Below are 20120 nucleotides of genomic sequence, written 5' to 3'. Positions count from 1 at the left end.
TTGGGGGGGGGGGGCACAATATTAAATATATATATATATTCACACACTCTGGGCCTTATGCACAGCCGCTCGCTCTGAATCAGGGCCAGGCTTTATTTTTCTGGAGCGGCGATGATGATGGTCGCGATGGTCAAGACCATCGCGACCATCGGGCTTGCGATGAGACCCTTGTGGTAGGGTCTCGTTCATAACAAGCCCCAGAGAGCTTTCGGCTCTAACAGTGCCGGAAGCTCTCCACTGACATCACTTGTGATGTCAGTGGGGCCGCCCCCAAACGGCAGGCGTTCTCATGGGAATGCCTCCGTTTGGGCAGCCACCCCCCTGGCCCGCTCACCAAACGGAGCGAGCTGGCACTCAACATCGACAGCTCTCCCCCTTTGGTGCGAGACCCGGAGCGAGGGAGTGCCCTTCGGTAGCCGGGTCTCGCGCATGCGCATGACGGAGCCGGCTCCATCGTGCGCATGCGCTGTGGGCCACCATCGACCCGGTTGCGAGCGCTCAGCACTTGCGACCGGGTCTGAATCAGGCCCTGTGTGTGTGTGTGTGTGTGTGTGCCCTCCTGGGAAAAACAATTCCATGTAATAGGGGTATATGATCGGCGGCACTCCATGGATTTATATACAATAGGGGTGTGCACCGGCCACTTTTCGTGTTTTGGATCTGGATTGGTTTTGCCAAAACCACCCTTCCGTGTTTTGGGTTCTGGGTTTTGTGTTTTGGATCTGTATTTTTTTGAAAAAAAGCATAAAAACAGCTAAAATCACAGAATGTGTTGGTTTTTCTGCTCCTATGCTATTATTAACCTCAATAACCTTAATTTCCACTCATTTCCAGTCTATTCTGAACACCTCACACCTCACAATAGTGTTTTTATGTCCAAAAGGTTGTACCGAGGTAGCTGGATGACTATGCTAAGCGACACGAGTGGGCGACACAAACACGTGGCCCATCTAGGAGTAACACTGCAGTGGCAGACAGGATGGCAGTTTGAAAAACTAGGCCCCAAACAGTACATAATGCAAAGAAAAAAAAGAGGTGCAAGATGGAATTGTCCTTGGGCCCTCCCACCCACCCTTATGTTGTATAAACAAGACATGCACACTTTAACAAACCAATCATTTCAGTGCCAGGGTCTGCCACATGACTGTGGCTGAAATTATTGGTTCATTTGGGCCCCAACAAAACAAGCTGGCAATTAATCTGTCCCTGCACAAACTGGCTCTACGGAGGCAAGATGTCGTCCTCATCCTCCTCATTCACCGATTCCTCACCCTCTTCAGTGTTGTGTACACCCTCATCCTCACAGAGTGTTTATTTGTCTCCGCTGAAATCCACCACCACAGGTACCTCTGTATGTTCTGGAGGCTGGTCTCCCTGGAATAGTTGATAATTCATTTTTATGAACATCATCTTCTCCAAATTTTGTGGAAGCAACCTCCTACGCCTTTCGCTGACAAGGTTCCCGGCTGCACTAAACACTCTTTTGGAGTACACACTGAAGGGGGAGCAACTCAGGTAAAATAGAGCCAGTTTGTACAGGGGCCTCCAAATTGCCTCTTTTTCTTGCCAGTACAGGTACGGACTGTCTGACATGCCTACTTGGATGCTGTCACCGATGTAATCCTTTAACAGACAGATGCACACTTGTCGCTGCTGCTTTGAGGATGCAGGTGCGGCTACAGCCCACACAATTCACAAAGACAGAAAAAAAAATAAGAATTTTTTATTTTTTTTGGAGTGCACTTTGGGGGTTACAGCACCCTTTAACGGACAAGCCAACCGGCTCTTTACTTATGACACAGGCGCAAGCTTGACGCTGCTCCTTTGTTGATGCACGTGCAGCCACAGTGCACACAATTCACAAACACAGAAAATAATTCCTCCACCATTCTGTCAGTGGTGACAGTATCATATGCAGTGACAGTAGACATGTCAGAAATTGTTGGCATGTCCTTCAGTCCAGACCAGATGTCCAAACCGGCCCTTGACTTATGAGACAGGTGCACGCTTGGCGCTGCTGCTGTGTTGATGCACGTGCAGCTACTGCGCATATATTTCGCACACAAACACAGAAAAAAAAGAATTGTTTATTTTTTGTGGAGTGCACTTTGGGGGTTACACCACGCTTTAACAGACTTATGAGACACAGGCGCACACTTGGCGCTGCTCCTTTGTTGATGCATGTGCAGCCACAGTGTACACACAATTCACAAACACAGAAAATATTTTTTTATTTTGTTTGGAGTGCACTTTGGGGGTTACACCACCCTTTAACAGCCGAGCCAGCCGGCCCTTAACTTATGACAGACAGACACACGCTTGGCGCTGCTCCTTTGTTGATGCACGTGCAGCCACAGTGCACACAATTCACAAACACAGAAAATATTTTTTTATTTTGTTTGGAGTGCACTTTGGGGGTTACACCACCCTTTAACAGCCGAGCCAGCCGGCCCTTAACTTATGACAGACAGACACACGCTTGGCGCTGCTCCTTTGTTGATGCACGTGCAGCCACAGTGCACACAATTCACAAACACAGAAAATATTTTTTTATTTTGTTTGGAGTGCACTTCGGGGATTACAGCACCCTTTAACGGACAAGCCAGCCAGCCCTTTACTTATGACACAGGCGCACACTTGGCGCTACTTTGTTGATGCACGTGCGGCTACTGCAGACACAATTCACAAACACAGAAAAAATATTTGCACTTGGGGGGAGCACCCCTGATGGACAGAGCACCTCTGGACAATACTACAGCACCCCTTTAGGACTGGGACACTGCACAGGACTTTGGAGTGGACACAGCCCCTATGGACAACTGACTGCACAACACAGCCCAGCCAGCCCCTATGGACTTTGGAGGAGTGGACACAGCCCCTATGGACAACAGCAGCACAGCACAACACAGCCAGCCCCTATGGACTTTGGAGGAGTGGACACAGCCCCTATGGACAGCAGCACAGCGCAGCACAACACTACACTACACTACACAGCCCAGCCAGCCCTAACTCCCACCCTCCCTCTTCACTGTCCACAGCCGAGTGAGAAAATGGCGCCGACGCGGGTACCTTATATAGGATCCAAAAACCGCGAGACCCGGAAGGCGGGATGATGACGTTTTGCCTCGATTTCAGATCCGAGTCAGGCGGGAAAAGTCGAGCCTGACTCGGATCGGCCTCGGATGGGGGGGTTCGGATTTCAGAAATCCGAACCCGCTCACCCCTAATATACAATCAATCTGCAACAGCTAAGTTGGTTATCAACGTTTCAGATGTCTTTAAAGCATCTTTCGTCAGGATACAAATGTAAAAACAATCTTACCTTACTTTATACCACCTCGTGTATGCCTGGACTCCGGTCAGTCCCGGTGTGCGCACCGACGCGGACGAAATGACGTCATGCATCAGACGGATGTCGGGAGAGACCAAGTAGGTCACCATAGAGACTGTGTACACAACCACCACCAATAAAACAAGCTGGCTATGTCAGCTTGCAAAACAACACTACCTGCAGCAATCCAAACACTAAATCGTATATGTTATTCATATATAGCTGCTATATAGGTTTATAACATATACGATTTAGTGTTTGGATTGTTGCAGGTAGTGTTGTTTTGTGCAAAAGGCAGAAATAACACCATTAGGTGTGAGCAAATACTCAAAGGTACATTAAGATGTGCATTTTGCTCACTATGTTGTAGGGTCTCCTAGTGTGTCAAGAATAAGTCCAATTATCTCAAAACTGCTTGTTGAGAGGTGTGCCTTTTTTTTCTTCCTGCGATTCTACGGAGCACCAATTTGTGGCGTCACAAATACTTTTAACTAAACCATAAACTATACAAATATGCCCTTTCGGATTAAAATAAACCCTAGACTTGTTTAATTTTGTTCCTGTTTAAAAGTCATTACAATCCTGCCCACTACAGGCAACATGACTTATCATTCTAACTATGCAGTTTTCTTATTCATACATTTTTTTTCAGAGCAGTATAAATCAAAACAAAAAAAAATTTGAATAAAAACAAAATGACAATTTAGAGCAATATGTCATCAAATATTTTTTTTAAAAGAACATAACTGATGGCTTAAGAATGGAAAAAGTAAGAATATGAAGTAGGCAGTTATGGAATGTGATGGAGCAAAAATATGATATTATTGTTCAACTTTTGTTCTTGCTTAAAATGTTTTTGCTAAAACCGGTTCCCATTTTATTTTTGAAAAGACTGACCTCATTTTAAAAAAATGCGCATTTTTGGCACTTCATTTAATATCATAATTTTACTATAAAATTAAAAATACCCAATAGAAATGAACATGTCTATATATGGCAAAAAGTGTTTTTCTAAATTCTTGTTCTGTTAATATGTTTGGATGCCTCACATTTATTGCAGCAGAACAGTATTTTTATACAGAATTTCCTGCCAAGATGTGTTGTTGATTAAAAGCGAGCCAGTCCACACTTGTTTTCTTATGTTATAAACAATGTAGAGTGCCTAATCGTTTTTCTGAAAGGATAAGAGATTGTTTGAATAAGGAATTATTCCGTTACTGTGACTAGTTAAATATGACTTAATATGACAAGAAGTGGAAAAATTATGTACTGAAATTAAATGGTTAAATATACAGATCTTATTTTTTATTGAAAAACATGAAATGTAATTTTGTGCTTAACTGTTCCATCTGATTATTCTTTGCCTAAACATTTTATTGTAGGAATCTAATTTTACTGCCCTGTACAGAGCCACAATGATGAGCTGTTGCTTTCCATTTAAAGCCACGTCAAGCACTAAATGTAATTTAATGTAAAATATCCATAAAAAACACATATGTTCACAGTTAGGATACATGGTTAACACTATGGATCTGTCGTCACCACTGATGGATGCATGGTGATAAAATAACATTATTTGATAGGTGGCTAGTAAAAGCTACTATTGAAAGGAGATTGAACAGACATAACTGGTACCAAGATTGAGATGCAGATCAAATCTGATGCCATGACTAATTTGCAGTGCCATGACCAACTCACAGAGCCATAACTCATGCCTTAACTTGCCTACAGAGACCTATCGGGAGCCAAATATATGTATTTTCAGTTTGCACATCTCTCTCCTGTTTTCTGTCCTCTATCTGCTCCTGTCACAGCTTCTATCAGCATTGGCTGAGAGCCCTGGTCCTGCTCTGCTTATAGCTCACTGTACAAACTGCTATCAGGGAGCACTGATAACCATTTGGTCTAGAAGATAAAAGAGCAAGGGGATGAATCTCAATCTTTAATAATAATCCCTCCTCTATATACCCTTTTAGTTAAGGTTCCTGCTGTTGATTCCCCATGCTAACACCATACAAGCTGCAACAGAAGCTTGTCAGCTGGAAAGCTAGAGACACTATTTGGTCTAGAGGATAAAAGAGTAAGGGGATGAATAAGCCGAAAGTAATTACATAATCTTAATGTTAAGTGATGCTGGGTACACACTGGCCGACATATCGGCCATTCAATTGAACGCCTGATATATAGCGGTGGCACGTCACCCAGTGTGTACAGACGATATGTCTGTGAACGACGTTGTTCTGCACAGCCGACGGCAAATATATCTGCTCATTGCTCTGTGTGTACAGGCGGTTTGCCGACCACCCTCAAACTTGCTGCAGAGGTCGGTGGGGAGGGGGTCGCGACACCAGAGATAGCGTGTGTGAACAACCATCATCTGTTGATATATATCTACAGATCGTCTTATCTGCAAATATCTTTCCAGTGTGTACCCACCTTTAGATACACACCTATACAATTATCGGGCCAATCTCCCAATATCGGCTGAATGACCTGATTATTATATAGGTGCGTACAGTATGCAGGGGCATTAGCCAATAAACAGCTTAAAACTCTTCTGGATACAGTCGGATTGGGAGGTCGCATCTTATGAGCATCTTAAAATTTAAGTTCCCCACCTCCAGATCCGTAGAAGATCGTACACACTGAGCTAGGAGCTAGGAATAGCTCAGTGTGTACGGGGTACACCGTGATCGGAGAATCACTCTGTGGCAGATTTTGCTGGGGATGGGGGGCTGCATAGCTGTTTCAGTCTTCCCAAAACAAAAGCAGTAGGCTATGTTCTTCTTATTGTCTGATATCATGTCACGAAGATTAAACAAGTTTGCTGCTGTAATTTAATTCCTAAAATAGTTGTATTTTTTTATGGGTTAGGGGTATTCTGGAAGGATGGCAGATCACTGGGTGAATGGCTTAATTCTAGTGTGTGTAGGGGGGGGGGTTAGGTAAAAAGAGGTCTGGTGCTTTGTAGGTACGGCTAATTGTTTAGAGCAACTTTTATATTGTTTTCAAATGAAAGGATAATTCTCATTTTAGCCCATACTTGCCTACTTTTGAAAAAGTATTTCAAGGAGATTGTGAAAGCAACACCTACGAGCGCGCGTTAAACTGGGCGTGTACTGCTACATCTGGGGGGCGTGTCATAAAATTGATTTACATCCACATGTAAATGAGCCCCAAAGCTGTTACTAAGATCTACTTGTTGATGAAAATATACTGATACTTATCAGAAAATGCCTGTAGCAGTAGGGATCATTGTGCCTTATACCCAATGCAGGGAAATTATACTAATGATCCCATTTGAATGTATATATCTCTGTTTTTTCTTTTATAGAACAGTGTCATAATGGGGGTAAGGTGAAATGAGGGAGATTACTGGACTCTTCAGGGAGACAGGGAGATTGCTGCTATTTCAGGGAGTCTCCCTGACAATGAGGGAGGGTTGGCAAGTATGTTTTAGCCATCTTTGGCAGACACATTTGTTTTAGTTTAGGCTGTACACTTGTATATTCAGTAGGTGCAGCAAAAATAAAAATAAATCTTCTCAGGAACATTATTTCTGAAGGTGGCATTACCCTTTGATGTGCATTTCTATGGCATGTTTCAATTCACGGTTACAAGATATCTGCAGCTAAGGTTGAAAAAAGCTGTGTCGATGGAATTGCCTTTTTTTCTTATAAAATATATTTATACAGTAATCAGAATTCCTGAATTAGGGCAAGGTTGTCAAATTCAAGATGTAAAAGTTGTAAAGTTTTCTATATGGCATGTCACTGCACAGGAAAATGACTAATCGTCTGTGGAGAATTAAAGAAAGAGGCAACACTAGGTTCTGCTACGTGTATAATAATTAATATATTTTTATCTTGTCTGTCTCATGTTTTTTTTCTACTTATATGAAATGGTGACTTCTGTATTAAAAGTTGTTTTATTGACCATGAATTTTTTGTGTGCCCCCAAACAAGAGTCTACTTTTTCTCTTTTTCACATGGGAATTAAAGAATCCAAAGTGAAGCCAGACATGTTATTTATTGTGTATTTTAAGTGGCAAATTATTATGAAATTAAGAAAATGGATCACCTGAAATGTACAGTATTCCTAGTCATAAATCTAAGGACGTTTGATAGATGAGCATTAGTTTGAAACCCCTTAAGTTTCCTTCCATGTGCTGATTCTGTTGTTGTTTTTTTCCTTCCCCTTAAAGCCCCCCCAAACCCAGAGTATTGATCAGTGGACGTTTACAGAGTGTTCAGTGAAATATGTGCTGTGTTCCGCACTGGGGCACAGCAGAATTTAGCTGTTCCTAGCAGGGATCTGAGCATGCGCACAGCTCAGCATAGCCCACAAGTCCGACCACTCGCCTACAACATGCCAACATGGAACTTGGCCTTCATGCTAATGTCCATTTGCTGCCCGGTTACAACCAGTCACCAGCAAGTGGAGTAGCGACTGAGATGCATACAAGTCAGCATCACTTATAGATGCGAACATTCGGCTGCAGAGCTGGCACAATGCTAAAAATATACAACTGACAGTAAAAAGATGCACTTAAATACTCTTTTATTAAGTTAATTAAATTTACAAACCGCACAAATATAAAAACAAATTATGATAGGATAGAGGTGAAATAAACATAAATCACATGAGTAAAAAAGGAAACTGTGTCATATGTACTGTCACGGGTATCTACAAATTAGAAGTAGTAGGTTATTGATTCATCCACAAGCCAAAATCATGAATACAAATATTATATTCAATCTATTATTCTCCCTATATTTGGTCATATAAATTTGGGGAATTTTCATAAACAGTAGTGTTGAAAATGTTTTCTTCAATTTAGCTACTAGTTTTTTTTATAGTAATTCCATTGAAAAACAGCAATGACATAAATATACCCCCAGTGTTTCCACGTGGGGGGTGGGGTGTCATGCGTTTCCTGGTTTACAACAGTGTTTCCTCTTTTGTTTTTGTTTTTTTCCCCTGTTTTTTTGGGGGGAAGTCTGCAATATTAAGATGTAGTGTTTCCACTTTTGGTTTTTCTTTTCCTGGTCGTATAGAATTTACTTTTCTTTTTTTTGTTGTCTGATTAGTTTTGTTAGCTCTCCTGTTCTGTAATTCCCACAGCAGCATATTATTTCCAAAATTGACAGTGAATTTGACCTGAAAATCTGAAGGTTTGAAAGTGGAAACACTGCTTACCTTATCTAATTCAGAATCCTCATATCTGGTCTTAAGGGGCCCATACATCTGCGACTGATTGCCGCAATTCCCCAATCCCCTGGCACCAACATGTTGGATTTCCTTGATTTGCTGATCCTTACCACTAAATGATTAGGATCAGGTCAGGGATCTTTAACATGCAGAATTTTCGATTCCCCAATGAATCTCAGATCACTGATGCCCCGTAATCGGTTTTGATTGGCGTATCGAATCAGCATTGAGGAATTGCAGCGCTGATGTATAGCCCGCATTACAACAACCACACCTAATAAATGTATATATATGTCTACAATACAATTTTCTGGTGGAAAAGGTTCTCTAAATACTGATATATATATTTTGGATAATTAGAGAATTGTGTGATCTATAAAACAATACAGACTGCATGTGCATAGGCACTATTATATTGTAAGATTCATATTTGACAGACTAGATTTTTTTTATTTTTCTGGCCCCCTAAATTACTTGCGAGTTTCACATGGAGAACCAATATCTATTTGTGTGTGGGAAAATATAAGTGCATTTCATTATTTTGCCTTCCCAGGCCATATCACACCTTTAGTTTCGCTTGATGGCATTTCTTAATTTATGCAATTGCTGCAGTAATGAGATAAAGCAACCTACAGTCACCGATATAATGCTTTACAATGATAAATCGTAATTGTACAGTGTGTATGGCAAGTACTGTAGTTTCTTTTGTCAATTTCTTTATCCAAGCGTAAGCCAGAGTTAAACAACATTGACCCTATCACATTCATTCACATCTTGTCTGTGAAAAGACAAATTTTGTTCTGACTGAAGTTTCTGAACAACCTGTCTGTGTCTCGCTAGGAAAATCTATTTTGCCAGTTGTCATAGTTACTTTCACAATAGTACAGTTCTTGCAGTTTTATTTTTTTGATATTTACTGAAGTTTACAGTTCAAACAAAATGTTTGTTCTAACTACTGTGTTATAGCTACTACATTCATTTTTATTTAGTTTTTTATTTTATTTAATGAGATCACTGTTAAATCTTATTGGGGGCGATTCAATTGTTTTTTAAGGCGCTCTAATGGGCCCCCAATGTTGTAATTCAATTGTTTTTGGGCGCCCATTAATTATCACACTTGTTGCGCCTGATTAGACCAGATTTAGTTGCGTAAAATGGGCAAACCTATCTAAAATCCCAGTTAGGGCTCCCAAACAACAATTTGGGCGCCCAAAACCACAACTTATCGCACATTTCTGCTCGCCTTCTCAGGAGGGGGCAAGCAGAAATGCTAGCACCGGTGGCTCTTTGCACCTGAACGGTCCAACAATTGAATTGCTCCGTTGGCAACCCGGCAATTGAATTTCCCTCTTGTCTGTTTAATAAATGCATGATACAGCAGAAATAATACAAACAAGTATAAAACAATATCTTAGCAAGTGCTTCTATATTTCTTGAATATATTAGTTTGAAAGGCATGACAACTATATACAAGGCATATTGTAATAATTTAGAGAGAAATCCTAATAGGCATATTTATATAAATATTTAATTACTCTTCATTATATTCTAACATGTATTGGTTGAATTGTAATCATAGATGTTTCCATTTGTTCTCTCATATACAATATTGTAAATTGCAGGTTACTGTTTCTGTACATAATGCGTCTTAATAACTGGGCATACACTGAGCAACTTTTCATCCACCTAGCCAACTTAATGATTACCTGACTAACTATTGATCATGAACGACTCCATACTCTACCAACTCTTTCATTAGTCCTGCCTTATATTCTGTCTGAAAAAGATGTTTCTAGCAAATTGTTCCTCCGAGCTCCACATCCTAGTAGTGGGTAGTGGAAAAATAATATAATATACATATTATATATATAATATATAAAATGATGCACTCCAATATACTTAGCATGGACATAGGAGAGGCGGCACCCCACAGCCTTTTTGGAAAAAGGTATTGGATACATACAATCCATATTCCAGTGTTTCAAGAATACTCTAGTATTTTTACCAGGGTGTCTAAAAAGAGACCCTAGTGATCTTGAAATATTGGCATATGTATTTTATATTTTGGTGTATCCAGTACAATCAGTTTTTCTATCAAGACCGTGAAGTGCCACCTATTCTTTGTCCAGGCAAAGTATATTGGAGTATATCTGTCCCTAAGAAGGCCACCTCGGCATTTAACTTTTTCTACCAGCATGCCCAACTACATGCAAATATATATAGACTTTTAAAATTGCTGCACCCCAGCTGGTACCACCATCTCCGGTCTTGCACATTAATAAATCATCCTTATGGAGCATTGTCCATCTGCAAATTACTTTAAATTGTTGGCTTTTACATACCCTGCTATATTTTATACTAACAGGGCTGTAAAGAGTGGGGATGGGCCCTTGTACTGGAAAGGACATGGCCAAATCATGAACGTGTGCTTCCTACAAAAAATGTAAAAAGCTATACACTGCACAAAGCAGCAAGAGCTGCACAGGGGGGTGCCACATGTTCCTTAGCCAGGGGTAGATCCAGTGAGGGGTTCGATCAGTGCACCAGCAGCCTCCCTGGACCCTCCACAGCTCAGTACATAGCAGCTGGGCTAGGGAAAAAGGCTGCTGCCGCTGTCAAGTAAGTAGTATTACTGGGGGAATGGCGGACCTGGGCCCCTCCAAAAAGCCATGTCCCTGTTAACAAGCCCTGTCCCCTATACATACAATTGTATCCATAGAATGACAATGTGCCATATCCCATTAAAAATAGAATCTGACCAAATGGTGACCTTAAAAAATAAAAAAATCATCCCCTTCCCCAGAAATGTATGTAAAATACAGTAAAGTGGTAAGTGGGAAACTTTTTAAATTCTCTAAAATGTGACAATATGTTGGCTATGTGTAGTTGTGAAGGTTGCAAAGTAGGCTTATATTGCATGTCGTAATTGGCATTATACCTGTAATCCGTTCCTTACATGTTTACAATGCAAGTATGTTCTTGATTGATTGAATGTATAAGAAATATAAATCACACAAAACCGTGCACCTGATGATGAAGTCTTAAATCGTTATTCCAGCAATGATCGGACAACATGCAATCGCTACACCAGAGAGGACAGTTTCTACTGTGAATTCTGGGCAGGGAAGTTCATTAGAAAAAAAGATTGAAGAGCTAGAAAAGGTAAGATATTATTTTCAGCAAGCTCAATTACCTGCATGTTAGGATGCATGAATGGAATACGAAATATATTCACATATCTTGTGTGCTTGACAGGAGCTAGCAAAAGAGAGGCAAGAAAATCTAAGGTTAGTGAAAATAATGCAAGACAAAGAAGAATTAATTCTCAAAATGAAGGAGGAAATCGACTTGCTAAACAGAGTAAGTATGTATTTTATTAACAAAATAAATACTATAGTCTTGTGAATGGTAAAATAATAGCAGCTACTGTGCTTTGCGTTTAATGTTAGAATCTGTTATATTATAAATGGAATAGTGTTTGTCTACTGTAGACTGTGCAAGATGCATGGTTACCAGTGGTTGTACGTTATGGCAGGTGGAACAAGTGTGTTTATTTTCAATATTGTGCTACCTGTACCTTCAGGTCTTCTGCTGCTCATCCACTAGACAATTAAGTTGAGCGATTGAACGATAACGATCGTTCAATCGTTTGCAAAAATGTCTAAAACGACCAGCGATGCGCGTGCCCGTTTGTCGGTTTAGACATCTATCATCGTGCAAACATGCTAGTCAACCTGACGATAACATCAGGTTCAGCATGATGCCAGATGATTGATGAGCCTACACTGAACGACTGCTCGTTCAGTGTAGGCTTATCACAGACATAGAAACGACTGCACGATTACAATGTCGTGATCGTGCTGTCGTTTCTATGGTCTGCTAGTGGATGGGCAGCATAAGATAACCAGACTCTGATGGAAATGTTCAGGTCAGTTTGGTGACTATCACAGCTGCCCGTAGAAGCTTGCAGCAATAGTGTTATGCGCTGCATTTAATGTGCCATGCTTTTTAATTATCTGTGGGCTATGGTCTGTATACCTCCTAGACTGCACTACTTATAGGAATGTTCTTTCATTGCTAAGGCTCTTGGCACCAGTTCTTTAGGATGCCCTTTATAAAAAGCCATAAAAAGCAGAATGTCGCAACAACTACTGGGGAAAAAAAAGCATAATTTTCAGATGACCATATATCAAATAACGTTTCTGGCACATGGAGTCAACAGAATTGCTCAATGACTCCATGGAGTGTACAGACCGTTTTATGTAGCTGTGGATCCAACTTTATTTTTTATAATCAAAGAGTGGGTGTGAAGTAGAATTGTCAGGAACTATATTTTGGACACTCATGGATTTTTTGATTCTATATTATTTCTGTGTATTTTGCAGAGTAAGTGATATTCCTGTTTTGTTTTTTTAACATAAAAAAGTTCACATAGTCTAGATGTTCTGAGGAACAAATTATGGGAATCAGTCATACATTTGGATTTAATGAAACCTAGTAAATGGTTGGCAAAAATGGTGTAATTAATCTTCTGACACCATCTCAAGTCCAAATGGTCATTGACACCTGAGGGGTGGAGAGATGGACACAGAACAGTTTTGTTTCCTGACACTTTGGCCATATGTTCTGCTTCCTAATTTAAGAGCAAACCTTAACTGGGGAGAATTTGGGGTTAAGTTGAGAGCATATGCTGACAGCGCCACACTCACCCTCAAGTTCCACTGCCTGGGTGATATCCTTGACTCCTCCCACTTCTTTACACCTCACAGTCTATCTCACACTCTCTTCTACTTTTACAATATTTCTATAATCAGACCTTTCCACACCACGGACACAACCAAACTCTAATTCATGCTCCTGTTATTTCCTGCCTTAATTACTGCAATGCCCTCCTCTCTGACCTTCGTCTGACTCAACTGTCCACAATCAATTATGGACACTGCCACCAGACTCATCTATCTATCTTGCCGCTCTATGTCTGCCTCCCCCCTTTGCCAGTTCTATCACTGGCTCACCATCCACCACAGCTTAAATTCCTCACCCTGAGATATAAAGCCGTCAATTGCTCCTCAGTTTTACATCTCCAACCTGATTTTTGTCCACACTTCCTACCTACCTCTCTGCTCCTCCACTGACCACCACCTCACCTGCGCACTGATTACCTCCTCTCACTCCCGCATCCACGATTTCTCCAATGCCGCCCTACTGCTTCGGAACTCACTCCCTAGCTTTGTGGTGCCTCTACACCTTCATATGAGATCAGACTCACTACTTCATACAAGCCATCATAACACTCTTTTTAGTACCACTGTCCATCCACCTGCCCTCTCTCCATTACCCCTCCTAGATCTCCCTTACCCATAGATTGTAAGTTCTCAAGGGGAGGGCCCTCTTCCCTTGTCTCTTCCTCCTTGCACTGTCCCTGTCACCAGTTAGTATCTGTTCCTGTCTCTATTCATCCCGCCGGTCACTCTGATCCAGTTTGTTTACCCTATATGTGGGTACAGGCTCATTGATTGCTGTTTCCTTCCTAATCTCCTATGTGACTGATCATTGCTTGCTTCTCAATCCTTACAGCAGCTCTCCATTTTACTCCTCTGCCCCCTGTGTTGTTTTTTTGTGTACTATGGTTATCCTTTTGTATTTTTTGCATCATGTATTTAACCCGCATTTTATTCAATGGCGCTGCGGACAAGGTGTGGCACCCAATAAATAAAAAATAATAAAATTTAAGACGGGAGGTTCAGATGAGGAGGAAAGAGGCTGAAATTTTGCTTTGAGGTGGGAGGGTTATAGTTTGGCTGCAGAAGAGATGAGTGTAGTCTTAATATACAAGTAGGGCACAATAAAGGGTAGGAGTTGAGGCATGGGAAGTGTCGGAAAGCTAATGTACCTTTTAGAAAATTGATCAGGAGCTATAATCCACAATCCTTGGGGGCTGATTATAGCATTATTGGTGGTGTGGCTAAATCCAGAGGTCACAAACTTCATGAAGTACAGTATGTGTAGAGCAGAGATTCTCTGTCTGCGGAAGCAGGTGGGTAATTACTGACCCAGAAAAATAAATGAACTCACCTGTGCATGATTAAAGAAATCCACAAAACATGACCTGTTGAGGACTGGAGTTGAGAACCCCTGTTCTAGATTATAATTAAATTGTAAACAGCGCAGTGAAGCTGAAATATATATTTTCTACATTAGAGTGCCTTAGGTGTAAGCATATTTGTTGCTAGGTGACAGTTATTATTTAAATTGTATGTATCTGTATTTATCTATGTTGTCAAAGCATGTCAAAAATTTTTTAGTTACCTCTTTATGTCTGGGGAAGAATAACATAAGTACCCATCACAATCCCACATCTCCCTGTATAAACAATCCAGTATAGTATAACTGCAGGGTATGCGTTCGGCATCCCTGCGGTCGGGATGCCGACACTTACCTTTACCGGTGCCAGAATCCTGCCGCCGGCATCCCGACCGCCGTGTTGCCGAAGGTAAGAAATGGGTTGGGGGGAGAGTTAGTTTTAGGGTTAGGGGTTAGGCACTAGGGGGAGGGTTAGGGTTAGGCACTAAGGGGGGAGGGTTAGGATTAGGGTGCGGGGATGGCGAGGTTGGGTTTATGCACTAGGAGGGAATGTTGGGTTTAGGCACTAGGGGGAGGTTAGGTTCCGGCACCACAGAGGGAGGGTTAGGATAGGGAGAGGGGTGGGTTAGCGTACTGACCAACAAGTGTCTGTATGTTACCCATGTCGGGATCCCGGCGTGGGGATACTGACCACCAGGATCCCGACTGTCGGTATTTCATACAGATTGCAACCAGAGCCAGATTAAGGGGGGACACGGGGCGAGTACCCCTGGGCCCCCCTGTCTCAAAGGGCCCCCAGCCAGAGCTGCTCCCCCCAGCTCTAGCTACTGCCAATCCGGTGGTTGTGAGTGACTGGTCCTGGCCTCTGCCTGCAGTAATCAGCAGGACGCGGGCATTGAGTACCGGCCTGGGCGACCCGGCTGGAACAATAAAGGTTTTTTTTCTGCATTTCGTGTGTGACGTCATGACGTCAGTGCACTGAAGAACAGAGAGACTGACTGAGGAGCCAAGCCTGCTGCAATGAGGAGGTCTCTGGAGGAACAAGTAGAAGATTCATCATCCAGGTAAGTGAGGAAGGAGAGGCTATAGAGACACAGGGGGCAGGGCTGTGGCTATAGATAGAGACATGGGGGAGGGCTGAAGCTATAGAGACATGGGGGAGGGCTGAGGCTACAGGGAGACACTGGGGGCATGGTTGAGGCTAATGGGAGACACTAGTTGCAGGGTTGAGGCTATAGGGAGACACTAGGGGCAGAGTTGAGGCTATAGGGAGAAACTAGGGGCAGGGTTGAGGCTATAGGGAGTCGGGTTGAGCTGAGGGCTATAGCGAGACATGGGGGCAGGGTTGAGATTGCTGTAGAGACACGGCGTGAGCTAAAGCTATGGACAGACGGGGGAAGGTGAGGCTATAGGCAGACACTGGGGGGCAGGGCCGAGGCTATAGATAGACATGGGGGAGGGGTTGAGCTATAGAGAGACATGCGGGTACAGGTAGCACTTATAGTGCTGCCTCATAGAGGTCCTGACGAGAGGGGGAGGGCCCCCCTGTCTTAAGTGCCCCGGGCCCCCTGAGGGCTTAATCCAGCTGAATCCAACTGCAGAATGGAGCTCACGACACCTTTACAAACTTTCTTAGTTCTGCGACTTTTATACACCAGAGCACATTTATCAATAATTCTATACATTAAATGTGTTTTAAAAAACAAAATGCAGTAAATATCCTTATCCTTGATTTCCTTTAGCATTTCACCCCTACAGTATGTTCCCTTTCTACAAATCTGAATACATTTTATTTATATTCCCTGATGCATAAACTGTGTGTATTTTAGAATAAGATTTTGTGTTACAATCAATTTTATGCTATGGTTTTACAAGGAATGGTTTTATTTAATGTTTCTTCTCATTTTGTTTCTAAGGATTTGGATGATCTAGAAGATGAAAATAAGCAGCTAAAGCAAGAAAATAAGACCCTTCTGAAAGTGGTTGGCCAGCTAACAAGATAGAAGATTTATTGAATTTTCACTGTAGAATAAAACACTACTGATTTTTGTTTTTCTCTTGAGAGGCGGGAGGGTAGAATAGGGGAAATTAGTTAAGGGAATAAGGGGCTCTTAAGGCAACCTCTTCGATGAAGGGGGTGTACCCAATGTTTTTCAAAGATTTGATAGAATGTTTAAGATTGTATATTTATTATTATAGACTATGTCCTTGAGAAATAAGATACTGCACCAGATTTTGAAGGTCTATAGCTATTTGTGATAAACATGATTCTCTACTGTAATGAAAGTGATCATTTGATAGTTTATGTATTCAATCTCAATTGTAACTGCTGTGCAATTTGTCTGGTCCATACTGGGTAATCGTTCACACTTTTTCTCCATCATCTGAGTGGCGAAAGACCAGTCACTAAATATGTATGTTTTGTTTAAATATATATGCATGTCACATGTGCCCAAGGAAGTACAACAGCCAGACAGAACTGTCCCTTCCCTTGTTAAACCAGTGTCTGGAGAAATCCCCGGAGGACAAAGGGTGAAGGAAGAGGAATGTAATCCTAGTCACTGGAAAGGAATGTCTCATGTCTGGGGAGACCTAATCTTTACATGTAGAATTGTTAAGACTTTTTTTCATGTCTTCAAATCCATCCTCATTGCCACTATTACAGCACCTTTAAATGTGATTATGGTAATAACTGACATTTAAATAGATTTAGCTGACTGTAATATACAGAATAGCTCTCCAATTTTATGTAATACAGATGTGTACACAGACATCTATATTCTGTGCGCTACAAGTTGCGTTACACATAACGAGTGCGCTCTATGCCATGCGGTAGCGCCAAGCCTATTTTAATGCAACTTTGCTCTTAAACTGCGTCTTATTCGCAAAGGGATGCAAATAGGATGCACATTTGGCTTATGCTGAGTAAAATGATATGCTGCATGCCTATATTCGGTGTGTGACTGCGGCTGTATTTGCATGCAAAATACTACGTTACAGTGTCACAGCCGCTAATTTTGCATTTCGCATGCAGATATAACCACAGTCACAAAGCCACATTGTTTCCTTTTACTGTATTCTTGGATTGACACCTATTCAAATGTTGTAGTAAAATGCTATAATATTATGAGGTAGGCCATAGTTGATGACTGTTTTGGCTTGATGAACGTTTGGCCTTTTTGGACACTCCTGCTTTAAAAATGACTTAATTAGATATTGAAATAACCCTTGTTTGCAGGAGATACTACAGTCAGTTTGTTGATGTAATATTGTTATGGGCTACAGCAAACTGAATATTAAATAGGTAATTCAAATATGACCACATTATGGCAGCATCCTTGTCCTCTCTATTGTGTAAAAATAAGATCTAATTTTCAGCATTCTCTGTGCATTGATTTAACCTGTGATATACTTTTTTCATGACACATTCCAGAATTTGACATTAAACGGTTTTTAGGCTCATTTTTTAACCCAGATTGTTTAATGCAGCAAAGCAAGTAAGTGTATAAAGGCGTCTTTAGGTGCTGACTCTTCCTGTGAAGTAACACATTTTTCTTCTTTTGGTACAGTGCATATTTTGAGATTAAAATATATATATATATATTTTTTGTGTTCATTTTTTTTTTACTACTTCACTCGATAGAACCGTATATTATATTAATTACTTGCAGCAAACTTTGCATACATTTTCCGGCATTCAAAATTAAGGAAAGCAATGTTTTTTCATTTATGAAGATACTTTAATGCAGTGTTCCCCAAAATGTTTTCAGCATTGTTTTCACAGCACCCCTAAGCCCAAAGTTTGTTATTGAGAAATTCAAGAGAAAATGTAGTAGAGTGAATTGTGCTTACCTGTCATCCTTAGGGTCAGTTATGTGGTGGTGGGCAGGTTTGTGCTTCTGTTTATCCACATATTTACATTACATTGATCATAAATAATTTGATTTGGTGCTGGACCACCAACCTGAGGCACCCCTGCAAGGCACACGGTTTGGGAACCACTGCTTTAATGCCTTATAGGACATAGTATATGATATTTAAATGTATATTTAGACTTATGTATTGTTTTTTTTGCTCCCTGTTTGACCTAACTTAAGGTAATACTGGCAGAAAGGGAATACGGAAACTTGTAACTTATACTCTGCATGTAATATGCATCTGAAGTACGTTATCATTGCTGTTTATAAATATTATAGTTAGCACTTTTCATTTTGTGTATAGGTAAATAGTGTAAAAATGTATATAGGACTATTTGGCTGAATGAATACCATTTATTATAGAAGTGCTATACAGATGTGTCCTCATACATCTTGCCTCAATAAGCCACGCGGCGTGAGATGCCTGGCGCGAGTGAGCTGCCAGATCTTGTGCAGCTCTCCTTGCGCCGGGCGAGTCTTTTTCTACACCCTTTTTGCCAAAAAAGCTTCCTAGTCACAATGCTATGTCACTGGAAAACAGCAGGAGACTGCACTGATTCATTTGATATGCAACACTTGTATATCTGTGTGCGACTGAATCTGTATTCGAAACACAATGGAATTTGGCGTGGAAAAAAACAGCGGCCGCAGCATCGTATAACTTCCTATATAAATTCCGACTTAGTCTCACACAGATACAAAAATTTTAAATAAATCTGCGCATTCTCCTGGGGCATTTTAGTTGCATCGCATTGCGACTAGGAAGCATTTTTGGCAAAAAAGACACCTGGCATTAACAGAGTCGCGTGGGGCCTGGTGCACTGAGACAGGCTGTTTGATGCGACAGCAGCAATGATGTATGAGGACACATCTGTATACTAGAATGTCACAAGTAAAATTCCTAATTAGATGCCATCTCTGACAAATCATGCATGGTATTGAACGCTGATTCAACCTTTTTTAATATTGTATTGATGAAACAATTAGTAATCCTGATCAGCAGATTGTTTTATGCTGTAAAAAGCCCCAACATCCTCAATTTGTCTGTGTGGTACAGAAACATGCAGCAGGCCGTACTTCCTACACATCAATTATTTTTTAATGTGCCCCTTGATAGATTACCTTCTTGCCATTGAAGGCAAAACACATATAGGTGTGAGCATAACCTGATTTCTGCAAATGGATAACATTATCTTTGTAACTAGGGTGATTTACACAACAATGACGTTGGAAAATTTAGCAACAGACCGTTGAACATCAGATTTCACAGGCAATTATTTGTGAGGCGCCCCATAATGCATTCACCTTGTGTGTGAAACTTTTTCATTTCAGTATGAATGCCTAATTGTATTACAGAGCTTATGTGTTTACAATCCCAGGTGATTTGAACATTGGTGTCCTGTTAGATCCCAAGGATGTGGCCTTACAGACCGATGCTTCTGTTTTGTAATCAGAGTATAAATTTAAATATGTTAAGTAGAAATATGAGGTGTGTGCTGCACAGGAAGACATACTGTACATAACTTCTGCAAAAGGCTGGTAATGTTCACTTTTTCTGTTCTAAAATAATCATTTCT

The 20120-nt window shown here is 41.1% G+C and overlaps 1 protein-coding gene across 1 annotated transcript in view; it reads left to right on the top strand.

Annotated features, from left to right (window-relative positions):
- The window catches only part of PAWR (pro-apoptotic WT1 regulator), a 143857-nt gene extending 125606 nt beyond the window's left edge, over positions 1-18251 (top strand). The window contains 4 exon segments of the mRNA XM_088478106.1: positions 11601-11649; positions 11651-11704; positions 11798-11902; positions 16543-18251. Coding sequence (XP_088334232.1) covers positions 11601-11649; positions 11651-11704; positions 11798-11902; positions 16543-16629 — 295 coding nt within the window. The 3' untranslated portion in view covers positions 16630-18251.
- The last annotated feature ends 1869 nt before the right edge of the window (positions 18252-20120 follow it).

The sequence above is a fragment of the Taudactylus pleione genome, unplaced genomic scaffold (genome assembly GCF_031769625.1).
Source record: "Taudactylus pleione unplaced genomic scaffold, aTauple2 ptg000207l, whole genome shotgun sequence".
Taxonomy (NCBI): domain Eukaryota; kingdom Metazoa; phylum Chordata; class Amphibia; order Anura; family Myobatrachidae; genus Taudactylus; species Taudactylus pleione.
The sequence above is the reverse complement of the archived record's forward strand: the minus strand, read 5'-3'. Positions and strand labels throughout refer to the sequence as shown.